This window comes from Bombina bombina, chromosome 2 (assembly GCF_027579735.1).
Source record: "Bombina bombina isolate aBomBom1 chromosome 2, aBomBom1.pri, whole genome shotgun sequence".
NCBI classification, from domain to species: domain Eukaryota; kingdom Metazoa; phylum Chordata; class Amphibia; order Anura; family Bombinatoridae; genus Bombina; species Bombina bombina.
Window position 1 is genome coordinate 716,552,119 of NC_069500.1, and position 22,968 is coordinate 716,575,086.

A 22,968-nucleotide genomic window follows, 5' to 3' on the forward strand; every position below is an offset into this window, starting at 1 on the left:
AATAATTTTAAATATTCTAAATTATAGAGACTTATGCTTGTTCTTTTATTTCCGTTTTCATGTATTGCAGGACATGGAGGAGTAAATCAACTAGGCGGTGTTTTTGTGAATGGTCGACCCCTTCCTGATGTAGTCCGGCAAAGAATTGTAGAACTTGCTCATCAAGGTGTAAGACCGTGTGACATCTCCCGGCAGCTACGGGTCAGCCATGGATGTGTCAGCAAAATTCTTGGCAGGTGATGAAATGTATTTTCTGGATTGCTTCTTAAATATGTTTGAGAATTGAAACCTACATATAGTAGTATTTTATCAACAAATATGTTGTTTATATTTAAATAAATCACTAATTTATAATATAGCAGTGCATTGGGCCTACGTTTAATACAAATTATCACTATAAACTATTGTTATGAGTGATCAACCTTTTATAAAGTATATTTTAATTTAAGATTTTATGTAAAACAACATACATTTTAGATATAATTTTAAAGATTTTTTTAATGTTTTTATGTATGAGAGCATATGTATGTTGGCATAAAAATTCAGTGTGGTGGCAGTCATTTTAGGGGCAGATAAAATAGGTCCTGTCAGCGTGGTATACATTAATACAAATTTATCATTCACCAGAGAATAACAGGTATAGGTAAACTACATGAAGTATCCAATCAAACAGTGGTCAGAATATAAGGCTATTTATTTATGATAATAGCTAAGTTATTATTATATAATATATCCTGTATCTTTTTATGATAAAAGCATCAAACAGTTATTTTATATGCTTTAGATTTATGTTATTAGTTTCTTGCTGTATATGTTGAAAATAGAAGATATTGGTTACATTTAAAATATTTGATAATTTACCCAACATAAATAAAGCCTTTTTAAGAAGCGTCTTTATCAGGTTGTTTAAAATAAATAAATAAATTAAAATTGTTATTTTTATAATGAAAATTCTCTAAAGCAATAATGGCAAACATTTTTTTTAATAAGTTGTATGCTAACATAGACAATAATTTTCTTAAATAATTTTCTTGAGTGCCCATGGTATCTTTGATTTTATATAATTTAAAGGGACATTAAATACATATTAAACAAACTGAAATACATCTAAAGTTAAAGCTTTATTGTCCTAAAATATATCCAAAGTTAAAGCTTTATTGTCCTATTTAAGCCATTTTTGTGTGTTAGAAAATAATTTAAATTCTAAAAAAAAATCTCAAATACTTTTTAAAATTATGATTATATTATTTTTTTTAACATTTTATTTTGCCTAAAACATTATGGGCTAGATTTTGAGTGGCACACTATCGTCTGTGTGAGAGTGATGTCGGGTTTGCGTGCAAGTTAAATGCCGCTTGTATTACAAGTTGAAAGTAATTGTGATTTACGCTAGAATGATTACCGCAACCTCAGAGCTCTGGTTTCATGAGTCAAAAAATTTAAAAAAACACATAAAAATTACATTTAAAAGCACAATTACACTTATAATAACACTAATAAAAAATATTAAAAACAATATTGCACAACAAATTATATGGGTGCACAGATATGAGGTCTGTGCTGTTAGAAAAAAAGGCAGGCAAAGGGCTTTAACATAGAGATACATACATATACATGTCGAAAGATATATATATCTATCTATATATATATATATATATATATATATATATATATATATATATATATATATATATATATATATATATATATATATATATATATATATGTGTGTGTGTGCATTGGAGCCCCATGAAGTCAAGTAGGTGAAAACATGGAAAATCATATTTATGCAATTTTCATATTTAATATAGGTTTTAACTATGTATTTACTGTAAATAATATACATTCCATTGTTCTGCACATAACAGAATATGTTTTATGTATTATAAAATAGTAATATATATCTGTATATATCTATACCTTTATATAATCATGTATATATATATATATATATATATATATATATATATATATATATATATAATTATTTTTTTTGCAAAAAAACATCATATATGTATTTTTTAGTACATCGGTTCCACCCCTTGCTCTCTCTCTCTCTCCCTCCCCTCTCTTTTGCTCTCTCTCCCCCTCTCTGTCAGGGTTTTTTCCCTGTTGTGTTTGCCATGTGCTGCTGGCAGCCATTTTACTCACCTCTCTTCCTGACTATGGTGCATTGTGGGGGATGCTGCTCATTTCCTGCACTTCCTTTTATGGCCAGACTGGTGTGCATCATCCATATGAGACAGGATGCAGTCTCAGAATTGTGATGTCATCACTTATTATTTAAAGGGCCTCTGTTCAGTATGCTTTGCCTTTGCGTTGTCTCAGACCTGTTTGTGAGAGTTCCTGTGTATTACCTGGCTGCCTGACGTCCTTCCTGGTTCCTGATCCCTGGCTTGTTCCTGACTCTGCTGTTTTGCTTGTTCCTGATTGCGGCTCGTCTGACTATTCGCTTTGGCTCCTGACTCGGCTCGTCTGACTACCAGCTCTAGTTTTGACTCCTGGCTTGTTATTTGACTTGTGGACTTTTTATTATTTTTTGCTATTAATAAAGGTGTGATTATTTTTGCACTTCTCGTCTCAGTCTGATTCCTGGTACCCTGACATTACGCAAAGGCCATGAATCCTGATGGTGCTAATAATCCACCTTTACCTGCCATCATTTCCAGGATGGATGGACAGGATCGCCGCTTGGATCAATTTGCACTAGCACTGCAAACCCTGCTACTCGCACTGCACATTTGGACCAAAGTGTCCCGCAAGTTATGGCTTCTCCTGTTTCCGCTGCTGCACCTATGCCTACCAGGAGCATGTCCGGTTCTGCACCTCTACCTCAGCAATATGGAGGCAATCTTATTCAGTGCAGAGGGTTTTTGAACCAGGTGGGCATTTACTTTGAGATGTTACCTCAGGCGTTTCCCTCTGACAGAGCTAAGGTGGGATTTCTCATCTTGTTACTCTCTGACACAGCTCTTGCCTGGGCTAATCCCTTGTGGGAGACAAATAAACCTGTGATTTCAAATTACCCTGAATTTGTGGCCTCCTTTCGAAGGGTATTTGATGTTCCGGCTCACTCCTCCTCTGCTGCTAAATGACTCATGTCCATTCAGCAAGGTACAAGATCTGTTGCTCAGTATGCTATTGAGTTCTGTACGCTTGCCGCAGAGGTAGGTTGGAACAATGAAGCCCTTGTTGCCGCCTTCTTTCATGGGCTTCTCTGATCCGATTAAAGACGAAGTTGCTGCCAGAGATTTACCAGAGGATCTCAAGGCATTGGTGTCTTTTTTTATCCTAATTGGCATTAGACTCAGAGAGAGGCCCTCTTTCAAGGAGCGCTTGTTTCAATGGACCTACGTGTTCATTCCCACCCATGCCTCCCTCTCCTCCCATGCTTCCTGGTCCTGAGTCACCAGGTACTGCTGAGCCAATGCAGCTGGGATTCCCGCCTCTCTCCGCGGTGGAGAGGGCCTTTAGGAGGAGGGAGGGGCTCTGCCTCTATTGTGGGTTACAGGGCCACCTTTTGAAGTCTTGTCCTACATGGCCGGGAAACGCTCACACCTAAGGTCCTGTTGGGGGCAGACCTTGGGTGATTTATCCTCGTCCCCGGAACCACTTAAGGAGAAACCTTTGGTCACAGTTGTCCTTTCCTGGGTGGACTCCTCCATAGTCACTCAGGCTCTTGTTGACTCCGGTGCTGCGGGCTATTTCATTGACAGTGCTTTTGTATCAAAGCACTCCATTCCTGTTTTGCCTCGGTCCGTTCCGCTTGCTATTGAGGCCATTGATTGCAGGCCCCTTCAGCCCACACTCGTTACTCACAAAACTGCTCCATTGTCCATGGCTGTTGGGGCTTTCTATTTTGAAACCCTCCAGTTCCAGGTGATAAACTCTCCGCATTTTCCGGTTGTTCTGGGTTAGCCCTGGCTCCAAAAGCACAATCCCAGTCTCGAATGGCGCAGGTCCGAAATTTTGTCGTGGTCCCCGCAATGTATTTCCACTTGTCTTTGGAAACCAGTTAAAGTCTTGTGCACTTCTTCAGAATCTCCATTGCCAGAGGAGTACCAAGAGTTCCTAGACATGTTTGACAAGGTGCGTGCCGGTATGTTGCCTCCTCTCCGGTCTTATGATTGTACCATAGACCTACAACCCGGAGCCATTCCTCCTCAGGGCTGGGTGTACCCTCTGTTTGTTGCAGAGAATTGTGCTATGGAGGAGTATGTTGCCAATGCTCTGTCGCGGGGGATCATCTCCTGCAGGGGCTGGCTTCTTCTTTGTGAAGAAAAAGGGTGGCGAGTAAAGACCATGTATCGATTATAGTTGTCTTAATCGTCTTACCATTAAGAATGCTTACCCTATTCTGCTTATTACGGAACTCTTTGACCGCCTCAAGGGTGCTACGGTCTTTACTAAACTTGATTTGTGAGGAGCGTACAATCTCGTTAGGATTAAGGAGGGCCACGAATGGAAAACAGCATTTAACACCAGGAGCGGCCATTATGAGTATCTTGTAATGCTCTTTGGCCTATGTAATGCTCCTGCTGTTTTTCAGGAATTTATTAATGATGTCCTACAAGATATGTTGGAACAGTGTGTTGTGGTGTACTTGGACGACATCCTCATACACTCACCCGCACTTGAGGCTCATCATTCTGATGTTACACGGGTTCTTCAGAGACTATGTGAGAATGGCCTGTTTTGTAAACTCGAGAAATGTGAGTTCCATCAGACTCAAGTAACCTTCCTAGGTTATGTTATCTCCATTGCAGGGTTCTCCATAGATCCTGACAAGTTATCTGCAGTTCTGCAGTGGCCTCGCCTAGTTGGTCTTCGGTCTATTCAACATTTTTTGGGGTTCGCCAATTACTATAGAAAGTTTATTAAAAAATTTTTTTCCTTGGTCAAACCTATCACAGACATGACCCGTAAAGAGAATGATCCACTCCATTGGTCACATACTGCCATTAAGGCCTTTGATAGTCTTAAGACTGCCTTTGCTGCCACTCCAGTTCTGGCTCATCCTAACCCTGTCCTGCCTTTTGTTCTTGAGGTCGATGCATCTGAGACTGGAGTAGGTGCCCTCTTGTCTCAACGTCCTACGCCTGACGGTTCCTTGCATCCATGTGGTTTCTTCTCTAAGAAATTGTCTCCAGCTGAGTGCAATTATGAAATTGGCGACAGGGAATTACTGGCCATAATTTTGGCACTTAAGGAATGGAGGCATCTTCTCGAGGGTACTAGCGTGCCAGTGCTCATTCTTACTGATCAGAAGAATTTAACTTATCTATCTGAAGCAAAACATTTGTCGCCCCGACAGGCCAGATGGGCGCTATTTTTGTCTCGGTTTAATTATGTGGTCTCCTACCTGCCTGGTAGTAAGAATGTTAGGGCTGATGCCCTCTCTCGACAATTTTCGCCTCTGTCCAAGGAGGAGTCTGTACCTACTCCTGTTATAGCTCCTGACCATATTTTGGCTACCATACGTACTAATTTGACTTCTCCCTTGGGGGAGGAGATCCTGGCTGCACAAACCAATGCACCTCCTGAGAAACCTAGTGGTAAGTGTTTTGTTCCTGAGAATCTTCAAACTAAACTTTTGCACACTTACCACTATCCTAAAGCTGCAGGTCACCCAGGCAAGAACAAAATGATTTGGTCTGTCACTCGATAATTCTGGTGGCCAGGTCTTCGTTCTGATGTTGCTGCGTATGTTGCCTCCTGCTCAGTTTGTGCACAGAATAAGACTCCTCAACGTCTTCCTGTGGGTCTTTTTCAACCTATTGCTAATGGTGAGCATCCTTGGACACATTTTTCCATGGACTTCATTGTCGAGCTCCCTGTTTACAATGGCAATACTGTTATCCTTATGGTGGTTGACCGTTTTTCTAAAATGTCACATTGCATTCCCTTGATGAAGCTGCCTACCGCTCAGGAGCTTGCTTCAATTTTTGCCCGGGAGGTCTTCCATTTACATGGGTTACCCAAGGAGATAGTGTCGGACCGGGGTATCCAGTTTGTCTCCAGATTTTGGCGTTCCTTTTGTGCTCAAATGGGGATCCAGCTTTCCTTCTCCTCTGCATATCACTCTCAATCCAATAGGGCTGCGGAACAGTCTAATCAAGCTCTGGAACAGTTCCTCCATTTCTATGTCTCAGATCACCACAATAATTGGTCTGAACTGTTACCTAGGGCAGAGTTTGCTCGTAATAGTGCTATTAATGCTTCCTCCAAGTTATCCCCGTTCATGGCGAATTATGGGTTTTAACCATCCTTGTTGCCCGATTCATTCATGTCTCAGGGTATTCCGGCTTTGGAGGAGCATCTCCGGCAACTCCGTTCCACGTGGGTGCAGATTCAGGATTGCCTTCATCGTTCTATGCAGCGCCAAAAGTACCAGGCTGATCGTAGGCGTCTGCCCGCACCTTCCTACCAGGTTGGTGAGAGAGTTTGGCTGTCCTCCTGCAACTTGAACCTTCGTGTGCCTTCCAATAAATTTCCTCCCCGTTATGTTGGTCCTTTTCGAATACTCTGACGGGTTAATCCTGTGGCCTACGCTCTTGACCTTCCTTCTGCTATGCGCATCTCCAATGTTTTTCATATCTCCCTCTTGAAACCATTGGTTTGTAATCGGTTTACCACTATGTTGCCTCGTCCCCGTCCTATCTTTGTTGACAACCATGAGGAGTATGAGGTCAGCAGCATTATTGACTCTCGTATGTCCAGGGGCCATGTACAGTATTTGGTTCACTGGAGGGGCTATGGTCCGGAGGAGTGTTCTTGGGTTCCCTCCTCTGATGTTCATGCTCCCGCCCTCCTCCGTGCCTTCCATGCCAGTTTCCCCAATAAGCCTTTTGTCCTCCTGCGGGGGAGGGGTCGTTGAGGGGAGGGTATTGTCAGGGTTTTTTCCCTGTTGTGTTTGCCATGTACTGCTGGCAGCCATTTTACTCACCTCTCTTCCTGACTATGGTGCATTGTGGGGGATGCTGCTCATTTCCTGCACTTCCTTTTATGGCCAGACTGGTGTGCATCATCTATATGAGACAGGATGCAGTCTCAGAATTGTGATGTCATCACTTATTATTTAAAGGGCCTCTGCTCAGTATGCTTTGCCTTTGCATTTTCTCAGACCTGTTTGTGAGAGTTCCTGTGTATTACTTGGCTGCCTGACGTCCTTCCTGGTTCCTGATCCCTGGCTTGTTCCTGACTCTGCTGTTTTCCTTGTTCCTGATTTGGGCTCGTCTGACTATTCGCTTTGGCTCCTGACTCGGCTCGTCTGACTACCAGCTCTGGTTTTGACTCCTGGCTTGTTATTTGACTTGTGGACTTTTTATTATTTTTTGCTATTAATAAAGGTGTGATTATTTTTGCACTTCTCGTCTCAGTCTGATTCCTGGCACCCTGACACTCTCTCTCCCCCTATTTTTTGCACTCTCTAGCTCCACCTCTCTTTGGTCTCTCTCCCCCACTCTTTTGCTCTCTACCCCTTCCCCATTGCTCTCTCCCCCTCTCTTTTGCTCTCTCTCCCCTCTCTTTTGCTCTTTCCCCTCTCTTTTGCTCCCTCTCCCTCTCTCTTTTGCTCCCTCTCCCCCTCTTTTTTGCTCTCTCTCCCCTCTCTTTTGTGCTATCTCTCTCCCCCTCTCTTTTGCTCTCTCTCTCTCCCCTCTCTTTTGCACTCTCTCCCCCTCTCTTTTGAGCTCTCTCCCCCTCTCTTTTGCGCACTCTCCCCCTCTCTTTTGTGCTCTCTCTCCCCCCTCTCTTTTGCGCTCTCTCTCCCCCCTCTCTTTTGCGCTCTCTCTCTCCCCTCTCTCTTGTGCTCTCTCCCCCTCTCTTTTGCGCTCTCTCGCTCCACCTCTCTTTTGCTCTCTCTACCCCCTCTCTTTTGCTCTCTCCCCTCTCTTTTGCTTTCTCTCTCCCCCTCTCTTTTGCTCTCTCTCTCCCCCTCTCCATTTTGCTCTCACCCCCTCTCTTTTGCGCTCTCTCTCTCCTCTGTCTTCTGTGTTCTCTCTCTCCCTTCTCTTTTGCACTCTCTCTCCCCCTCTCTTTTGCACTCTCTCCCCCTCTCTTTTGTGCTCTCTCTAACCCCTCTCTTTTGCACTCTCTCTCTCTCCCCTCTCTTTTGCGCTCTCTCTCTCCCCCTCTCTTTTGTGCTCTCTCCCCCTCTCTTTTGTGCTCTCTCCCCCTCTCTTTTGCTCTATCTCTCTCCCCTCTCTTTTGCTCTCTCTCTCCATCCCTCTCTTTTTCTTTCTCCCCCCTCTCTTTTGCTCTGTCTCTCTCCCCTCTCTTTTGCTCTCTCTCTTCCCCCTCTTATTTTATCTCTCCCCCTTTCTTTTGCTCTTTCCCTCCCCCTTTCTCTTCCCAATCTTTTGCTCTTTCCCCTCTCTATTGCTCTTTCCCATCTATTTTGCTCTCTCCCCCTCTTTTTTGCTCTTTCCCCTCTCTTTTGCTCTCTCTTACCACCTCTTTAGCTCTTTCCCATCTCTTTTGCTCTCTCCCCCTCTCTTTCTATCTCCTTCCCCCCTCTCTCTCTCTTGCGAGCAACCGTGCCCGTACCCACCCAGCCACGCCCGACCACGACCGTCACGCCCAATTACGCCCACTCACAACCGGCCATGCCACTCCCGCCCACCCTCACCGTGCCGCAGCAGATCTGGTAGACTCTAAGGCCAGGTGTGTTTGTCCTCTGCTGTCTCTACTGCGCATGACAGATTCGGACAAACACACTTGGCCTTTTATATTATAGGATTATCTTCTTATCTTGTGCTTTTAAATAACAGTGATTGTGTTTGCACGACTTGTGAGTTTTTCCCCCAAACATTTTTGGCTCCATTCAGTTTATGGGGGAATGCGATGTTGCGCTCATGACTTCTCAAAGTCTCTTTGTTACTGACACTTTGCGAATGCGAGAGTGCAAAATTTTACTTTCAACTCGTAATAAGAACACAAATCTCTGAGCGCAAAAAACGTACTTCTAGCGGTTTTAACGCTCAAATACACGCAAAATACCACTCCACTAGATATCTGGCCCTAAATGTATTTGAACATAATCCAAATAATATCTTATTCTGATAAAACTAAAGTTATATACATATTTATAGTTGTGTAAAGATTTAAAACTATTTGAGTTGAAAAATTTCTTTTTTTCTCTAATTAGGGAATTGAGTAAATAAAAAAGGGCTAGAAATCAGAAAGAAAGAAAAGAGTGAATGAAAGAAGACAAGTAACAATGATCTACGTAAAGAATACAAATTAAAAACATAGTAAATATATCTGAGAAAAGTCATGAGTAATGAAAATGACAAAATACAATACAGTGCAGTACTGCAACAATAGTAATAATAATAATAATAATAATAATAATAATAATAATAATAATAATAATATTTGATCAATTATGTGTTAATAAAGTGATGCCAGATCCCATATAGCTGAAATGATAAATATGAATAAAGAATAGCATGTTCTATAATCTGAAAACAATGAACAGGCCAGGGTGAGCTCTAAAGATGTCGTTGGATACTACATTTAAAGGGACAGTCTACACTAAAATTGTTATTGTTTAAAAAGATAGATAATGCCTTTACTACCCATTTCACAGCTTTGCACAACCAGCATTGTTATATTAATATACTTTATAACATTTAAACCTCTACATTTCTGCCTGTTTCTAAGCCACTACAGACAGCCTCTTATCACATACTTTTTTATTTGCTTTTTACAACAGGAGATTGCTAGTTCATATAGATAGCATTGTGTTCACATCTGTGGAGTTATTTAAAGGGACACTGAACCCAATTTTTTTTTTCGGGATTCAGATAGAGCATGCAATTTTAAGCAACTTTCTAATTTACTCCTATTATCAATGTTTTTTTGTTCTCTTGCTATCTTTATATAAAAAAAAGGCATCTAAGCTTTTTCTTGGTTCAGAACTCTGGACAGCATTTTTTGATTGGTGGATGAATTTATCCACCAATCAGCAAGGACAACCTAGGTTGTTCACCAAAAATGGGCCGGCATCTAAACTTACATTCTTGCATTTCAAATAAAGATTCCAAGAGAATGAAGAAAAATTGATAATAGGAGTAAATTAGAAAGTTGCTTAAAATTTCATGCTCTATCTGAATCACAGAAGAAAAAATGTGGGTTCAGTGTCCCTTTAAGAGTCGGTACAGCACAGAATTAAGTGTCCAAAATACAAGTCAATAGATAATAAATAAAAAGTCATGTGATCAGGGGTCTATCAGAAGATGTTTAGATAGAAGGTAATCGCAGAGGTAAAAAGTGTATTAATCTAAATGTGTTAGTTATACAAAACTGGGGAATGGGTAATAAAGGGATTATCTATCTTTTAAAACAATACAAATTCTATTGTAGACTGTCCCTTTAAGAATATTGTAGGGTAATACAGGAATGAAGTTGGTAAATGGTGATAATTAAAGAAGATAAGGAAAGGTAAAGCCATACTGTAAGGATGTAATATAGTCAATTCATCCCAGTCCCTCTGTGTCCTGGGATGCCAAAGGACCAAATCCTACCAATGGCTTTTCTTGAAAATGAGTCCAATGGATAATACAGAGGAATAATTGTATCATTAAATTCATGATTACTAATGACTGAAATGTGTGCCTTGATACAGTCACTTCCATTATCCTTATAAGGAATGTAAACACTAGATAGCTCACATTTGTTACAAGTAGATTTGCCTTTTTTTTTTTTTTTTTTTTTTTTTTTTTAAATAGCACCTCACTAATAAGCACAAACAATTAAAAAAGCATAACTTTACAAAATAATTTATTTTAAATCAGAGTCCCCTGTACTTAGATGTTTTACCTTTGTTTCTATATTTATGGGAGATTTATAAAACTGCGTGATACAGCTTTAGGGAGCTTTGGTGCAGATAATTGAGAGGCAGCGATCATCAGACCGCTGCTTCATAAACTTTACGCCACCTCTGAGTTGGTGGTTTGCAATCACCCCTTACAAGTCCAACCAGGGTGCTTGACAGCCCCTGATCGTTCATGATAGGCCGCAAGCATACAGGGGGCAGTATTGCACAAGCAGCAGCTTGTTCAATGTTAAATGTGAGCAGTGTATTGTTGCCCACTGGCCGTGATGCTGGGTGAACAGGTTTTCGCTGTCTATCCGGTTCTTGCTAAATCTTTGTTCTTTACTATTTACATTGACTTGAACCTTAAAAATACTAGTTATGTATGTAAAGTACCAGCTAGATGGCAACCCTAGCTGCAGACTATGCAAGGTTTTCATCCAAGCTCATAGAAAGTTGTTCCTGCTGGTATCTTGATGGGATTACAATCAGACATGGCTGTAGCCTGCATTGCCTTTTAACCATCATAGATTTCAACAGCCTGGCATCTATTGGTCTAATAAAAAAGATAGTGCTCTGCGTTATCTTCCACAAGTTGCAGCCAGAGTGGTTTCTCCATGGGAAGGTTTTATAGAAGCCACATTATCCTCTTAATCACTTAGAAAAAGTAATAAAACAAAGTTACATTGTCCTGTGAAATAATAGGTCAGTTGGTGGAAAACTATGTGCAATAGTGGCATGTGTCACTGTCACTGTCAAGCCTAGTGAATGTGCACAATTGTGTATTATTTTAGCCACTTTTGCTTCATTCTATCAAAAGTTAAAGGGATAGTGTACCCTAAAGTTTTGTTTTATTTGTTCACAGAGATCTATTTTACCTGTTGGAATGTATTACGGTTTTTACAAATAGCTAATTATTCTCTCTAACTACTGGGCTTTGGTAAACAGACAGAGATAATACAATGAAGCATTTGTGTATACAGAAAACGTTATAAAATAAGGAGATCTGATTTTCCTGCAAGTTCAACCCTTTTTAATTGGTTGTGCTTTCAAATAGCAAAACAAGCTATTTCATATACAACAATGAACCAAAAGAATACATTTTGCATACATTTTTACTCTGCACCTGGTATAACAAGTTATTTGAAACAGATTATAAGAAAAACAATTTTACAATACACTGTCCCTCTAATTAGATCCATAGTTAGTTAGTTTACAGTCTACTTTATTTTGATGATGTAAGCTGGTGGTATGTGCCACAGTATATGATATATTATGTGAAAAAAGAGGTTAAAGGGACAGTATACACTCATTTTCATATAACTGCATGTAATAGACACTACTATAAAGAATAAGCTGCACAGATACTGATATAAAAATCCAGTATAAAACTGTTTAAAAACTTACTTAGAAGCTCTCAGTTTAGCTCTGTTGAAAAGGTAGCTGGAAACCCAACTGCAAGTGGGAAATAAGTAGGGATGGGCGAATGTGTTTATATTCGAATTCGAATGTTAGAACGAATATTATTGTAGAAATTCGATTTACATAATAGAATGTTGATAAGAATGAATATTCTTAAAAATTCGATTTTCGAATGTTATTTACAGTTTTCGAATGTCTCTTTCGAATTCGAATATTACATTTATAAAACACAATTGTAGACTAGAAATACTATTTCGAATTCGAATGTCACATTTGAATCGAATATAACATTCAAATCGAATATCACATTTATTAAACACAGTTGTAAACTAGAAATACTATTTTGAATTTGAATGTCAGATTCAAATTCGAATATTACATTTAAATAACACAGTATTAGACTAGAAATACTATTTTGAATTCTAATGTGACATTCGAATTCGAATATTACATTTAAAACACAGTATTAGACTAGAAATACTATTTCAAATTCGAATGTGACATTCGAATGTAGCATTCGAATTCGAATATTACATTTATTAAACACAGTTGTAGACTAGAAATACTATTTCGAATTTGAATGTCACATTCAAATTCGAATATTACATTTCGAAATTGAATGAATACATAACTAAACATTCTATTATTCTAACAAATATTTTCGAATTTTATTGAAAAATTTGAAAACGAAAATTCAAAAATAGAATGTTAGAATGTTATATAAACATATAAACATTCGAAATTCAATTTGAACGAATGTATAACAATTTGTTTTAAATTTTGAACTTTTAGAAACATTCGCCCATCTCTAGAAATAAGACACCCCCCCTCCCCCTTCTTTTGCATATGAAAAGACCCTTTACACAAACAGGAGCAAGCTGAAGAAGGTAGCTGACGGTATTCTCATAAAACTTTGGGGCTTGGTTAGGAGTCTCAAAATCAGAGCAATGTTATTTAAAAATAAGCAAAACTATACATTTAAAAGAAAAAAAAATTTATGGGCTATATAAATAGATCATCTACAAAACATTTATGCAAAGAAAAAATGAGTGTATAATGTCCTTTTAAAAGCCTTTAAGGAACTGAACTATTGGCACCAAATAGCTGGTTGCTTGGTGATGCTGGCCTGGCAAGGCCCTTGTTGCAAGCTGGATTCCTGAACCTCCATAGTTCGTTTGTCAGGTTCTGTGAGTGTTATGTGATTTCTGGATCATGGTTAGAATGAGCAATGGGCAGTTTGTTTGATAATATGAAGCTGACTGTGAGGTGCTGCACAGGAGATGATGCAATCTACATCTATACATAATGGATGCATTGCCAACCTGACGGACATAACATAAACAGTTAATGTATATAGTAAGGCTATTATTCACTGAGATGTATCTATCAGTATGCTGCCATAATATGCAGCCCAGTATCATTGTTTTATTAATACCTTTGTCACTGTTACTAGTATATCAAGTGAGATGTTCGGGTTGGCTCCATAATGTAAAAAAAACCCCAGTGAATTTATATTTGAAATCCAGTGATTTAGAAGAAGGATTTAGAAGAAGATGGAATGCAATGAAGCCAATTTTATAAACATTATCTGAGCTACCTTTATTGTTTTCATTTTGTCTCCACATTTGTAAAATCAGCGTAAGAAAAAATGTACAGCAAATATTGAGACTTAAAATACCTTTTTTCACCATAAACATGCATTTAAATGGACATTTAATTTGAGGCATGGACAGTTAATTTGATAATGCTTGGTTTTTTAAAATCATTAAAATATGATGCAGTGTTTATAATGCTGTCAAACCTTTTTTTTGAAAATGTATGTCCATATTGGGGATAATCTTTTAAAACATTTTCTCCAGTGTCCATGCTGGTACATTTGTTAAACATAAAAGGGGAATTAAAACATTAAAAATGTTTTTCAGTCCAGAATACATTTAAAAGTATTTATTGTTTTAATCCAGAATGCATATAAACAATTAAATGAACGGTAAGATATAAATATATATATATATATATATATATATATATATATATATATATATATATATATATATATATATATATATATATATATATATATATATAATATAAAATGTTTAGTTGGGCATAGTGAAAAAAAGAACTGAAACTGCATACTGCAGACTTATCAAGGCTATCCTTGCTACATATCTGTCCCTTATTGTCTTTAACTGATAAGAACTGCAAAACACTTTATACTAACATAATGGCCAAGGATAACTTTGTTGGCTGCATGCTCAAGCCTGGATTGGTTACTTCTATAGAAGACAACATAAGTGTTGGTTAAAGGGACAGTCTACTCCAGAATATTTATTGTTTAAAAAGATAGATAATCCCTTTTTTACCCACTCCTCAGTTTTGCACAACCAACACAGTTTTATTAATATACTTTTTACCTCAAGGATTACCTTGTATCTAAGCCTCTGCAGACTGCAAGGGAGTGAACACAGTGTTATTTATATGGCACACACAAACTAGTGCTGTCTAGCTGGGAAAACTGTCAAAATGCACCTAGATAAGCGGAGGCCTTCAAGGGCTTAGAAATTAGCATTTCAGCCTACTTAGGTTTAGCTGTCAACAAAGAATACCAAGAGAACAAATCAAATTTGTTTATTAAAGTAAATTGGAAAGTTATTTTAAATTGCATGCCCTATTTGAATCATGAAATTACATTTTACTAGATTGTCCCTTTAATTACAATGTGTTTACTGTTCATTTAAATTAGCATATGCCTTTTTCTTTTGTCTTTCTTTTCTGACTATTAATGTGCTCTATTTATTAAAAATATAATTAATAAAGTTATAACATTTAAGTTTTGTTCCCTTTTTTAAACTAAAATAATTATAAGCTAATTATTTTAATTGTCTTTAAAACCCTACTGTTGCTAAATGAAAAGATCTTGAGTAAGTTGTGGCCTTTTTCAATTTTTATTTGCAGCCACTCAGAGATCCATTAAAAAAGCATTAAACATTGAAATGCTCCATAAAGGGCTAGATTGCAAGTGGAGTGGTATTTAGTGCCCTCGCTTGAGCGTAAACACCGCTAGAGGTAATCTTTTTGCTAAAATATAGACAAAAGTAAATTAAATTGTAGTGAGAACATTTGTTTAATTTGGAATTGATGACCACAGAGCCTTTTTAACAGCCCCAGGGGTTCTGCAGTTACATTCTCTCTCCCATGTGGAATTTTGTATCCCAGAGAGCTTCATTGCTTTCTATGGAAGGCATCTCTCATCTCTCTGGGATTTCCAGGTTCCTCCCCTGCTCTTAGAAAATTCAGTGAGTTCTGCCTCTATGAAATCAGTACTTTAAGCTCTCTTGAAACCAGAGAATGTTTGATTATCTGACCCATAGAAAGTAATGGCGCTCTCTGGGGAACTGAAGCTGACAGTTTTTCAGTTTTAATTGAAATAAAAGACATGCAAAGTGCAATATATATATATATATATATATATATATATATATATATATATATATATATATATATATATATATATATATATATATATATACATACAAAGTATGAGCCTAATTTGTTAAATTTACATAGAAATTGTGAAGGCATAATAAGAATTTGAAAAATCACAATCCGTAGTACATTAGTGTATACAAAATAGTGGCTATTTGGTATATACAGTAGTTGTATATAAGGATATGGAAAAAAGAAAATGGCCTAGACGCTCCAATAAAAGGTTAAGTATAAAGGTCTATATTGGCAAATTGGTGGGTTTATCTATGTGTAATAGACTACTAGATGTTGTACCATGTTACTATATACAAGTTGAGATGTAATATATCAAGTTACTGATTCTAACAAATAAATTAACTAGAAATTGGTAGAAAATGATGAAGTGATATAATCAGCCACTACCAGGAATCTACAGCATAGGCAAGCAAAGCAAAGATAACTGCTCTGTGTACATTTGATATATGACAGAATTGAGTTGTGCAAAAATATTAAAATGATGAAAAAGCATACCCCCCCCCTGAATGTAGTTATATCTCTGTTGTTAGGAAGGTGAATGTCTCCATTAAACTTTCAATATACCAACTAATGATGGGAAAGCAAAGTAAAGCCTCAGTTTACATTCTAATAGCTTATAGTAAAGGCAGCCCTAAATATCCTGGGGCAGAACTACAAATACAAACACAGAGAAACAGAAGGTATTGCAAATGGGAAGAGAAAGCTCATGCTGACATATCAGTAAGGATGACTATTTATAAAGCTGTTATGTAAGATCATCAGAGAATAGGTAACTAGGTACCCCGTAGTGTAGAATTCTCAGGTTCCCTACAATCAGCCAACACCTCTCCTATGTAGCTGATAAAGTCTAAGTATATAGGGCAAGATAGTCTGGGTCTATTGGTATAAAGATCGCCACAAAACAGGTAGCTTCAGTCTGCTGAGATAAGTGCATATTAGTGGGATCAAACAAATATATGTCCCCTTAGTAGTGCGCTGCCTTCCGCAACTTCCAACACGCTGCCAGGAACTTCCTGCCTTTCTGGCTGAATTGCTGTTGCTTACCAGGAGACCGTCCTCATCATCCTGGTACACGAATAGAGAGTGCTCTGCATGAGGTCTACATTGCTGCATGACGACAACAGATCTAACTGTAGCATGATGGTTCCATGTTCCCACTTAAGTAGGGTAGGTTTCTGTTCCGCTTATGTCTCATTAGTCTGTAGTAAGCAGCTCTGATTGCGGTCTGTCGTAGGATAATAGGTACCTTCAGTAGCTAGAGGTTCCGTATGCTGGATTAAGTCACCCCCTCTTTCTGCCATCTTAAGTGCACTTGGAACTCTGATTATCTGCATGAGTTCATTAAAACTGTTATGCAGCTGCAGGTCTTACTTCATGAGAAGTGCCTGTAGTGAGTGCTGTTCCTCCTCCATGTTCATACCAAAATGTGTAGTTAGCGTGGTCTCTAGTCCTCAGCTGCAGTGGAAGAGCACAGTACATTATAATATTGGCAGGCCAATAGATCTAGAGTATCAGCAGATCAATAGCCGCTTTTATCCTGGGTGTCCAGGGGGGTATTAAGAACTCGAGTGAAGGCCTCCACCGGAGCTCATGACAGGCTAAATCAGGTCCCGAAAATGTCAAGACAATCTTGGTATAATGAATCTCCCACGTTATAAGGTAGTTGATGTCACAAATGTGGGAAAGAATGAGAAATATCTTATAGAAAACTTGATGAATAGTTAGTAGTGTACAAGTTCAACAGCGTGATTTGAGTTATATTTTTAAATGTTTTCATTAACTACGAAACAATAGTAATTATTGAACCGAGCATGGACAAAGATCATTGCAAGTAGCCTAAAATAAATAAATAAATAAATAAATAAATTCAAGTAAAAGCTGCTCAAAAGGCATTTTCTGATTTATCAGAAAACTGATGCCTAATTCTGTGAATGCAAAATTTTGGTGAACTTTAATGCTAACCAGGTTCTGCTCTTTCATGATTATTTAAAATGTTTTTTTTTCAGTACTGCGAGGTCCGTCAGCGAGAGCTGATTATTTTGATATGCAGGTTCTGGTTGTGATGTAGAGACACCTAAATTACAATATAATGTTTAAAAATAAAACCAAAGGTTTTGTGTTATTTCTCTTCATGCCAGTAAGTATTTCATAGTCTTGCCCTTTGAATTACAAAACCAAGTTAAAGCCAGACAAAGTACATATAAAGTTCATGTAGAAACCCCAGCCTCCTTTTAGGCCTGTCACAGAAAGTAATGGACACTGCACAAATGAAGTTAAAAAAAGGCAAAATCCTCTTTTGATATTAAAACATATTGCAATGATTTCTATTAAATATAACCCACTGATTAGTGTTTTTGTTATTAAAACAATTGAACAGACTGTTTAATATCCCTTTAAAGAGAAACTAACAGGAAGTGCATGATTCTGTAAAAGAATCCAGTCATGCTATTGCATACTGGCTGAAGGGACAAGTCTCATATCAATTTTTTTTTATTTAGCACAGTAACATCTATTTTTTTGTTTTAAAAAAAACAAAACACATTCATACATTTTAAAACATTCTCTTTTAGATTAAGAAAAAAAAGTTAACAATGTCCCTTTAAGACATTTCATGTAGACCAGTTTTTTTCAACTGCGGTCCTCAAGTACCCCCAAAAGGCCAGGTTTTCATTATAGCTGAACTAGAGCTCAGGTAAAGTAATCAGCTGAGCAGTAACACAATGGTTACTAACCTGCTCTCACCCATCAGCTGATTATTTCACCTGTGCTCTAGTTCAGCGATAATTAAAACCTGGCCTGTTGGGGGTAATTGAGGACTGCGGTTGAGAAACAATGCCGTAGACTACAATACATCAGAACTGTAATGCTGTATAAGTTCTGGTAAAAAAAATTTTTTTTTAAATTACAACAATGGAAATATATGTTTTGCAAATACAGTGTGGGTGTTGTTACCACCAGTCTTGTGATATTGTGTGTAGGTTTTGTGAAATGGAGCATAGTGCATGGTATGTGAGGGAAGTTTACCTTATCTGTTGCAGCTGCAGATACGCATGCACTAGAGAGTACTGACCACTAGTGTCCTTTATCTGTAAAGTTTCATAGAGAGCTTTAAATATATTCATATGAAAAAATAATTATACAGTGATGATGTTGTTAACAATCCATACAGTGCTCATATTATCATAGTATGAATACAAGGAACATATTTAAAGGGACAGTCAAGTCCAAAATAAACTTTCATGATTAAGATAGGGTATGCAGTTTTAAACAACCTTCCAATTTACTTTTGTCACCAATTTTGCTTTGTTCTCTTGGTATTCTTAGTTAAAAGCTAAACCTAGGTAGGCTAGTGGGTACCTAGGAGCCAGCACTGATTGGCTAAAATGCAAGTCTGTCAAAAGAACTGAAAAAAGAGGGCACACTGCACCTGCTCAGAGAGTCAGTGGTTGGGTATATATGTCAGTAATAATGCAAATTGAAAACATATTGTGGTGGTAATGATTTTCATTAGAGATGTGCACTTGAAAACAGTTGAAAACAAAAAAATATATTTTATTTATTCTTTACCTTCATTTGGAAACAAAAATCGTAAGAATAAATAAAACAATGAATGCATGTGTGACACAAAAATGTTGTTGATTTGTTCATGCAGTTAAAGGCATTAACAATTAACTAATCAATAGTAGTTCAGCAATGTACTTAATGTTGATTGATTCCTGTGTGAGTCAAGTATGTAAGCTTCACTTTTGTTCTTGACAATCCTGACCCCATAAAAAAATTTTTTGTTGCTGCTGCTTGCAGTAGTAGCACTAGCTAAGACTTTAACTTTATTTAAGGTTAAGCTCCATGCACTTTAAAAGCCATCACTGAAACGTTTTGTTTTTAATTCGAAGCATTTTCATAGTACATAAATAATGGAAATGTTCTTCTTTACAAAAAAATATTTGTTTAAAGAAATATTGTCTTATTCATGTTATTAAAAAAATATTCAGGGGTACTAAAAGAATGTCATACCATTTAGCAAACTATTTTCATTTAAAGGGACAGTATGAGATTATTATATACATGTTTCAGTAAGTGCAGTAGAAAAACATTGCAATATATAATATTTTTATCCCCCTTTCCTAAAAATTTAAGTTTGAAAATTTTCCAGTTCTGAGGACTGGAAGTGAGCACTGCCGACTTCAAAAGCCTAAACCTACTTCATATCTGTCCGTAATTGGCTTCAGCAGGGTTGATTTGATAAGAACCTGCATAATAATGTTTTGCTAACAAAATAACAGTGGCAAATCTTTGTTTACTAAAACAACATTTCCTAACTGGCTCCACAAAGAAGGCAATTTCAGCAAATAATGTGTTAATGCATTAAACTTAATTAGTTAAAATTAGTAAGTAAAATATTTGCCATCCCATTTTCAACTTTTGTATATGCAAATTCTCCTTCACAACCCAATAAATTATTGTAGCTACAATGTTTTCTGAACGCTCTCTATTTTGTAACGTGATACATGCCGTACAATTACATTTCTTTGTTTTTCTGTCTTAGTACTAAACCCTGTTAAAGTTCTTAACCAAGCTTTTGCCAATAAACCTAATATTATACGCAATACTAATATGATCTGTCCTGTTCTGGGGAATTTATCTTTCTATAGCTGAGCTAAATTGTTTATACTCAAGTTTTAGTCTTCGAAGGGTGTCAGCGAGCTCGGTTTTACAGATTTCACAAATTGACTTTTAATTAGCTGACCTGAACTTGCTACCAATTAGTTACAATTTATTAGGTAAATGCAACTCTGATTATCAGTTTGTGGCCTTTGAGCCATGTGTGACATAGTAATGTGAATCTGAAATCTATAATAATTTTAATTTGCAAAATCTAACAAGGTGGGTGTTTTTTCATCCTTTAATAAAGAGTGGCTGTATTTCAAGCCATTGATCTTCCGCACAATCACTGGACCAAGACTACAAATTCTTATTTCCTGTGAAAGATTGAAGGACAATGCTAGATATTTTTATAGTTGTTGGCATTCTGAAGTTAAGCATGTTGATTTGTTTCATTTAAGCTGTCAACAATAAATTGGAATTTCATAGCTCATTATTTGTATAAATATTAATTATAGTGGAACACTGTCTTAGTTTACCAAATAAAATGAAACTGTAATCAGAGATGTCAGTTAAAGAATGAATGCAATTATAAAAATGAATTGATTTCATAATCAACACACGGTTTTACAGTTTTATATTTTTTAATTCTGCAAAAAGATAAGTTTATATATAACCCTTGCGCATTAAAAGAACATGTAATGGTCACTTTTGCAACACAAAGATTATTAAAGAAAATTTACTTAAAAAGAAACAAACCAATGTGACACACATATACACGTAAAGGCCAACAAAACAACCTGACGCACATACATATCTATTATATGATATATATAATGTAATATATATTTCTCCTGTATTTGAACATGAAGTGTAATAGAATCAGCAAACATAGCTCAGTTTAAGATTGAAAAGGGTTATTACTTAAAACATTTAGAATTAATAACTAACACCTTGATTACAAGTTTTGCGCTATAGAGGGTGCGAAACAAACGCAACAAAAGTTGCGCTATTTCACCCTCCATATCGCTGCCATTGCGAGTTTTGGAAAGCCGCCTTGTGCGTGCGATATGATGGTGATGAGCTCCATACCGCACAAAATCCAAGCGCTGCTTTGACGTGCTCGTCCACGCTTTCCCCATAGACATCAATGGGGAAAAAGTGTTAGAAAAAAACTAACACTAGGATCGTGGAATGAAAAGCTCTGTAATGCAACCCCATTGATGTCTATGGGGAATAAAAAGTTAAGTTTAAATTTAACATCCTAACATAAACCCCATGTCTAAACACCCCTAATCCGCAGCCCCCGACATCGCCGACACCTACATAAATTTATTAACCCCTAATCTGCCGCCCCCGACATCGCCGCCACTGAAATAAAATCTATTAACCCCTAATCTGCCGCTCCCGATATCGCCGCCACTATAATAAAGTTATTAACCCCTATTCCCACGCACCCCAACATCGCCCACACTATAATAAAGATATTAACCCCTATTCCGCCGCTCCCCGACATCGCCGCCACTAAATAAAGTTATTAACCCCTAAACCTCTGGCCTCCCACATCACTGCCACTAAATAAACCTATTAACCCCTAAACTGACAGCCCTGCACATCGCAAAAAAATAAATTAAACTATTAACCCCTAAACCTAACAACCCCCTAACTTTAAATTAAAATTACAAGATCCCTATCTTAAAATAAATAAAAACTTACCTGAAAGTTAAGTTAAGTGAAATTAAAAAACCTAAGTTTAAACTATAAGTTAAACTAACATTACTATTATACTAAAATTAAAATAACTATCAATTAAATAAATTAAATTACTCATTAAAAAACTAACACTACTAAAAAAAAAATCTACAGTTACAAAAAATTAAAAATACTAAATTACAAAAAATAACAAACAAAATTATCCAAAATAAAAACAATTACACCCAATTGCCCTATAAAAATAAAAAAGCCTGCCAAAATAAAAAAAACCCAGCCTACAATAAACTACCAATAGCCCTTAAAAGGACCTTTTGTAGGGCATTGCCCTAAAGAAATCAGCTCTTTTCCCTGAAAAAAAATACAAAGACCCCCCAACAGTAAAACCCACCACCCAAACAACTCCCCAAAATAAAAAAACCTAACTCTAACAAAAACCTAAGCTACCCATTGCCCTTTAAAGGGCATTTGTATGGGCATTGCCCTTAAAAGGGCACTTAGCACTTTTTCTTTCCCTTAAAAGGGCATTTAGCTCTTTTAAGACAAGCCCAAACCCTAATATAAAAAAACAAAACACCCCAAAAAAAGTTTAAAAAATCCTAACACTAACCCCCGACGATCCACTTACAGTTTCTGAAGTCCGGACATCCAGGCGGCGAGAAGTCTTCATCCAGGTGGCGAGGTCTTCATCCATCTAGGCAGCGTCTTCTATCTTCATCCCGGCGGCGCGGAGTGGGTCCATCCTGAAGACATCCGGCATGGAGCATCCTCTTCATACGGTCGCCGTTGTAAACTGAATCTTCAATGCAAGGGAGCCTTTTCAAAATGGTGTCCCTTGCATTCCTATTGGCTGATTTGATTTTGGTAATTCAAATCAGCCAATAGGTTGAGCGCTACTAAAATCCTATTGGCTG

At 37.3% G+C, this 22,968-nt stretch overlaps 1 protein-coding gene across 1 annotated transcript in view; it reads left to right on the forward strand.

Moving 5' to 3' along the window:
• Positions 1-22,968, forward strand: part of PAX5 (paired box 5) — a 328,473-nt gene that overhangs the window by 6,505 nt on the left and 299,000 nt on the right. Inside the window, 1 exon segment of the mRNA XM_053700643.1 lies at positions 71-236. Within this exon segment, the coding sequence (XP_053556618.1) occupies positions 71-236 (166 nt within the window).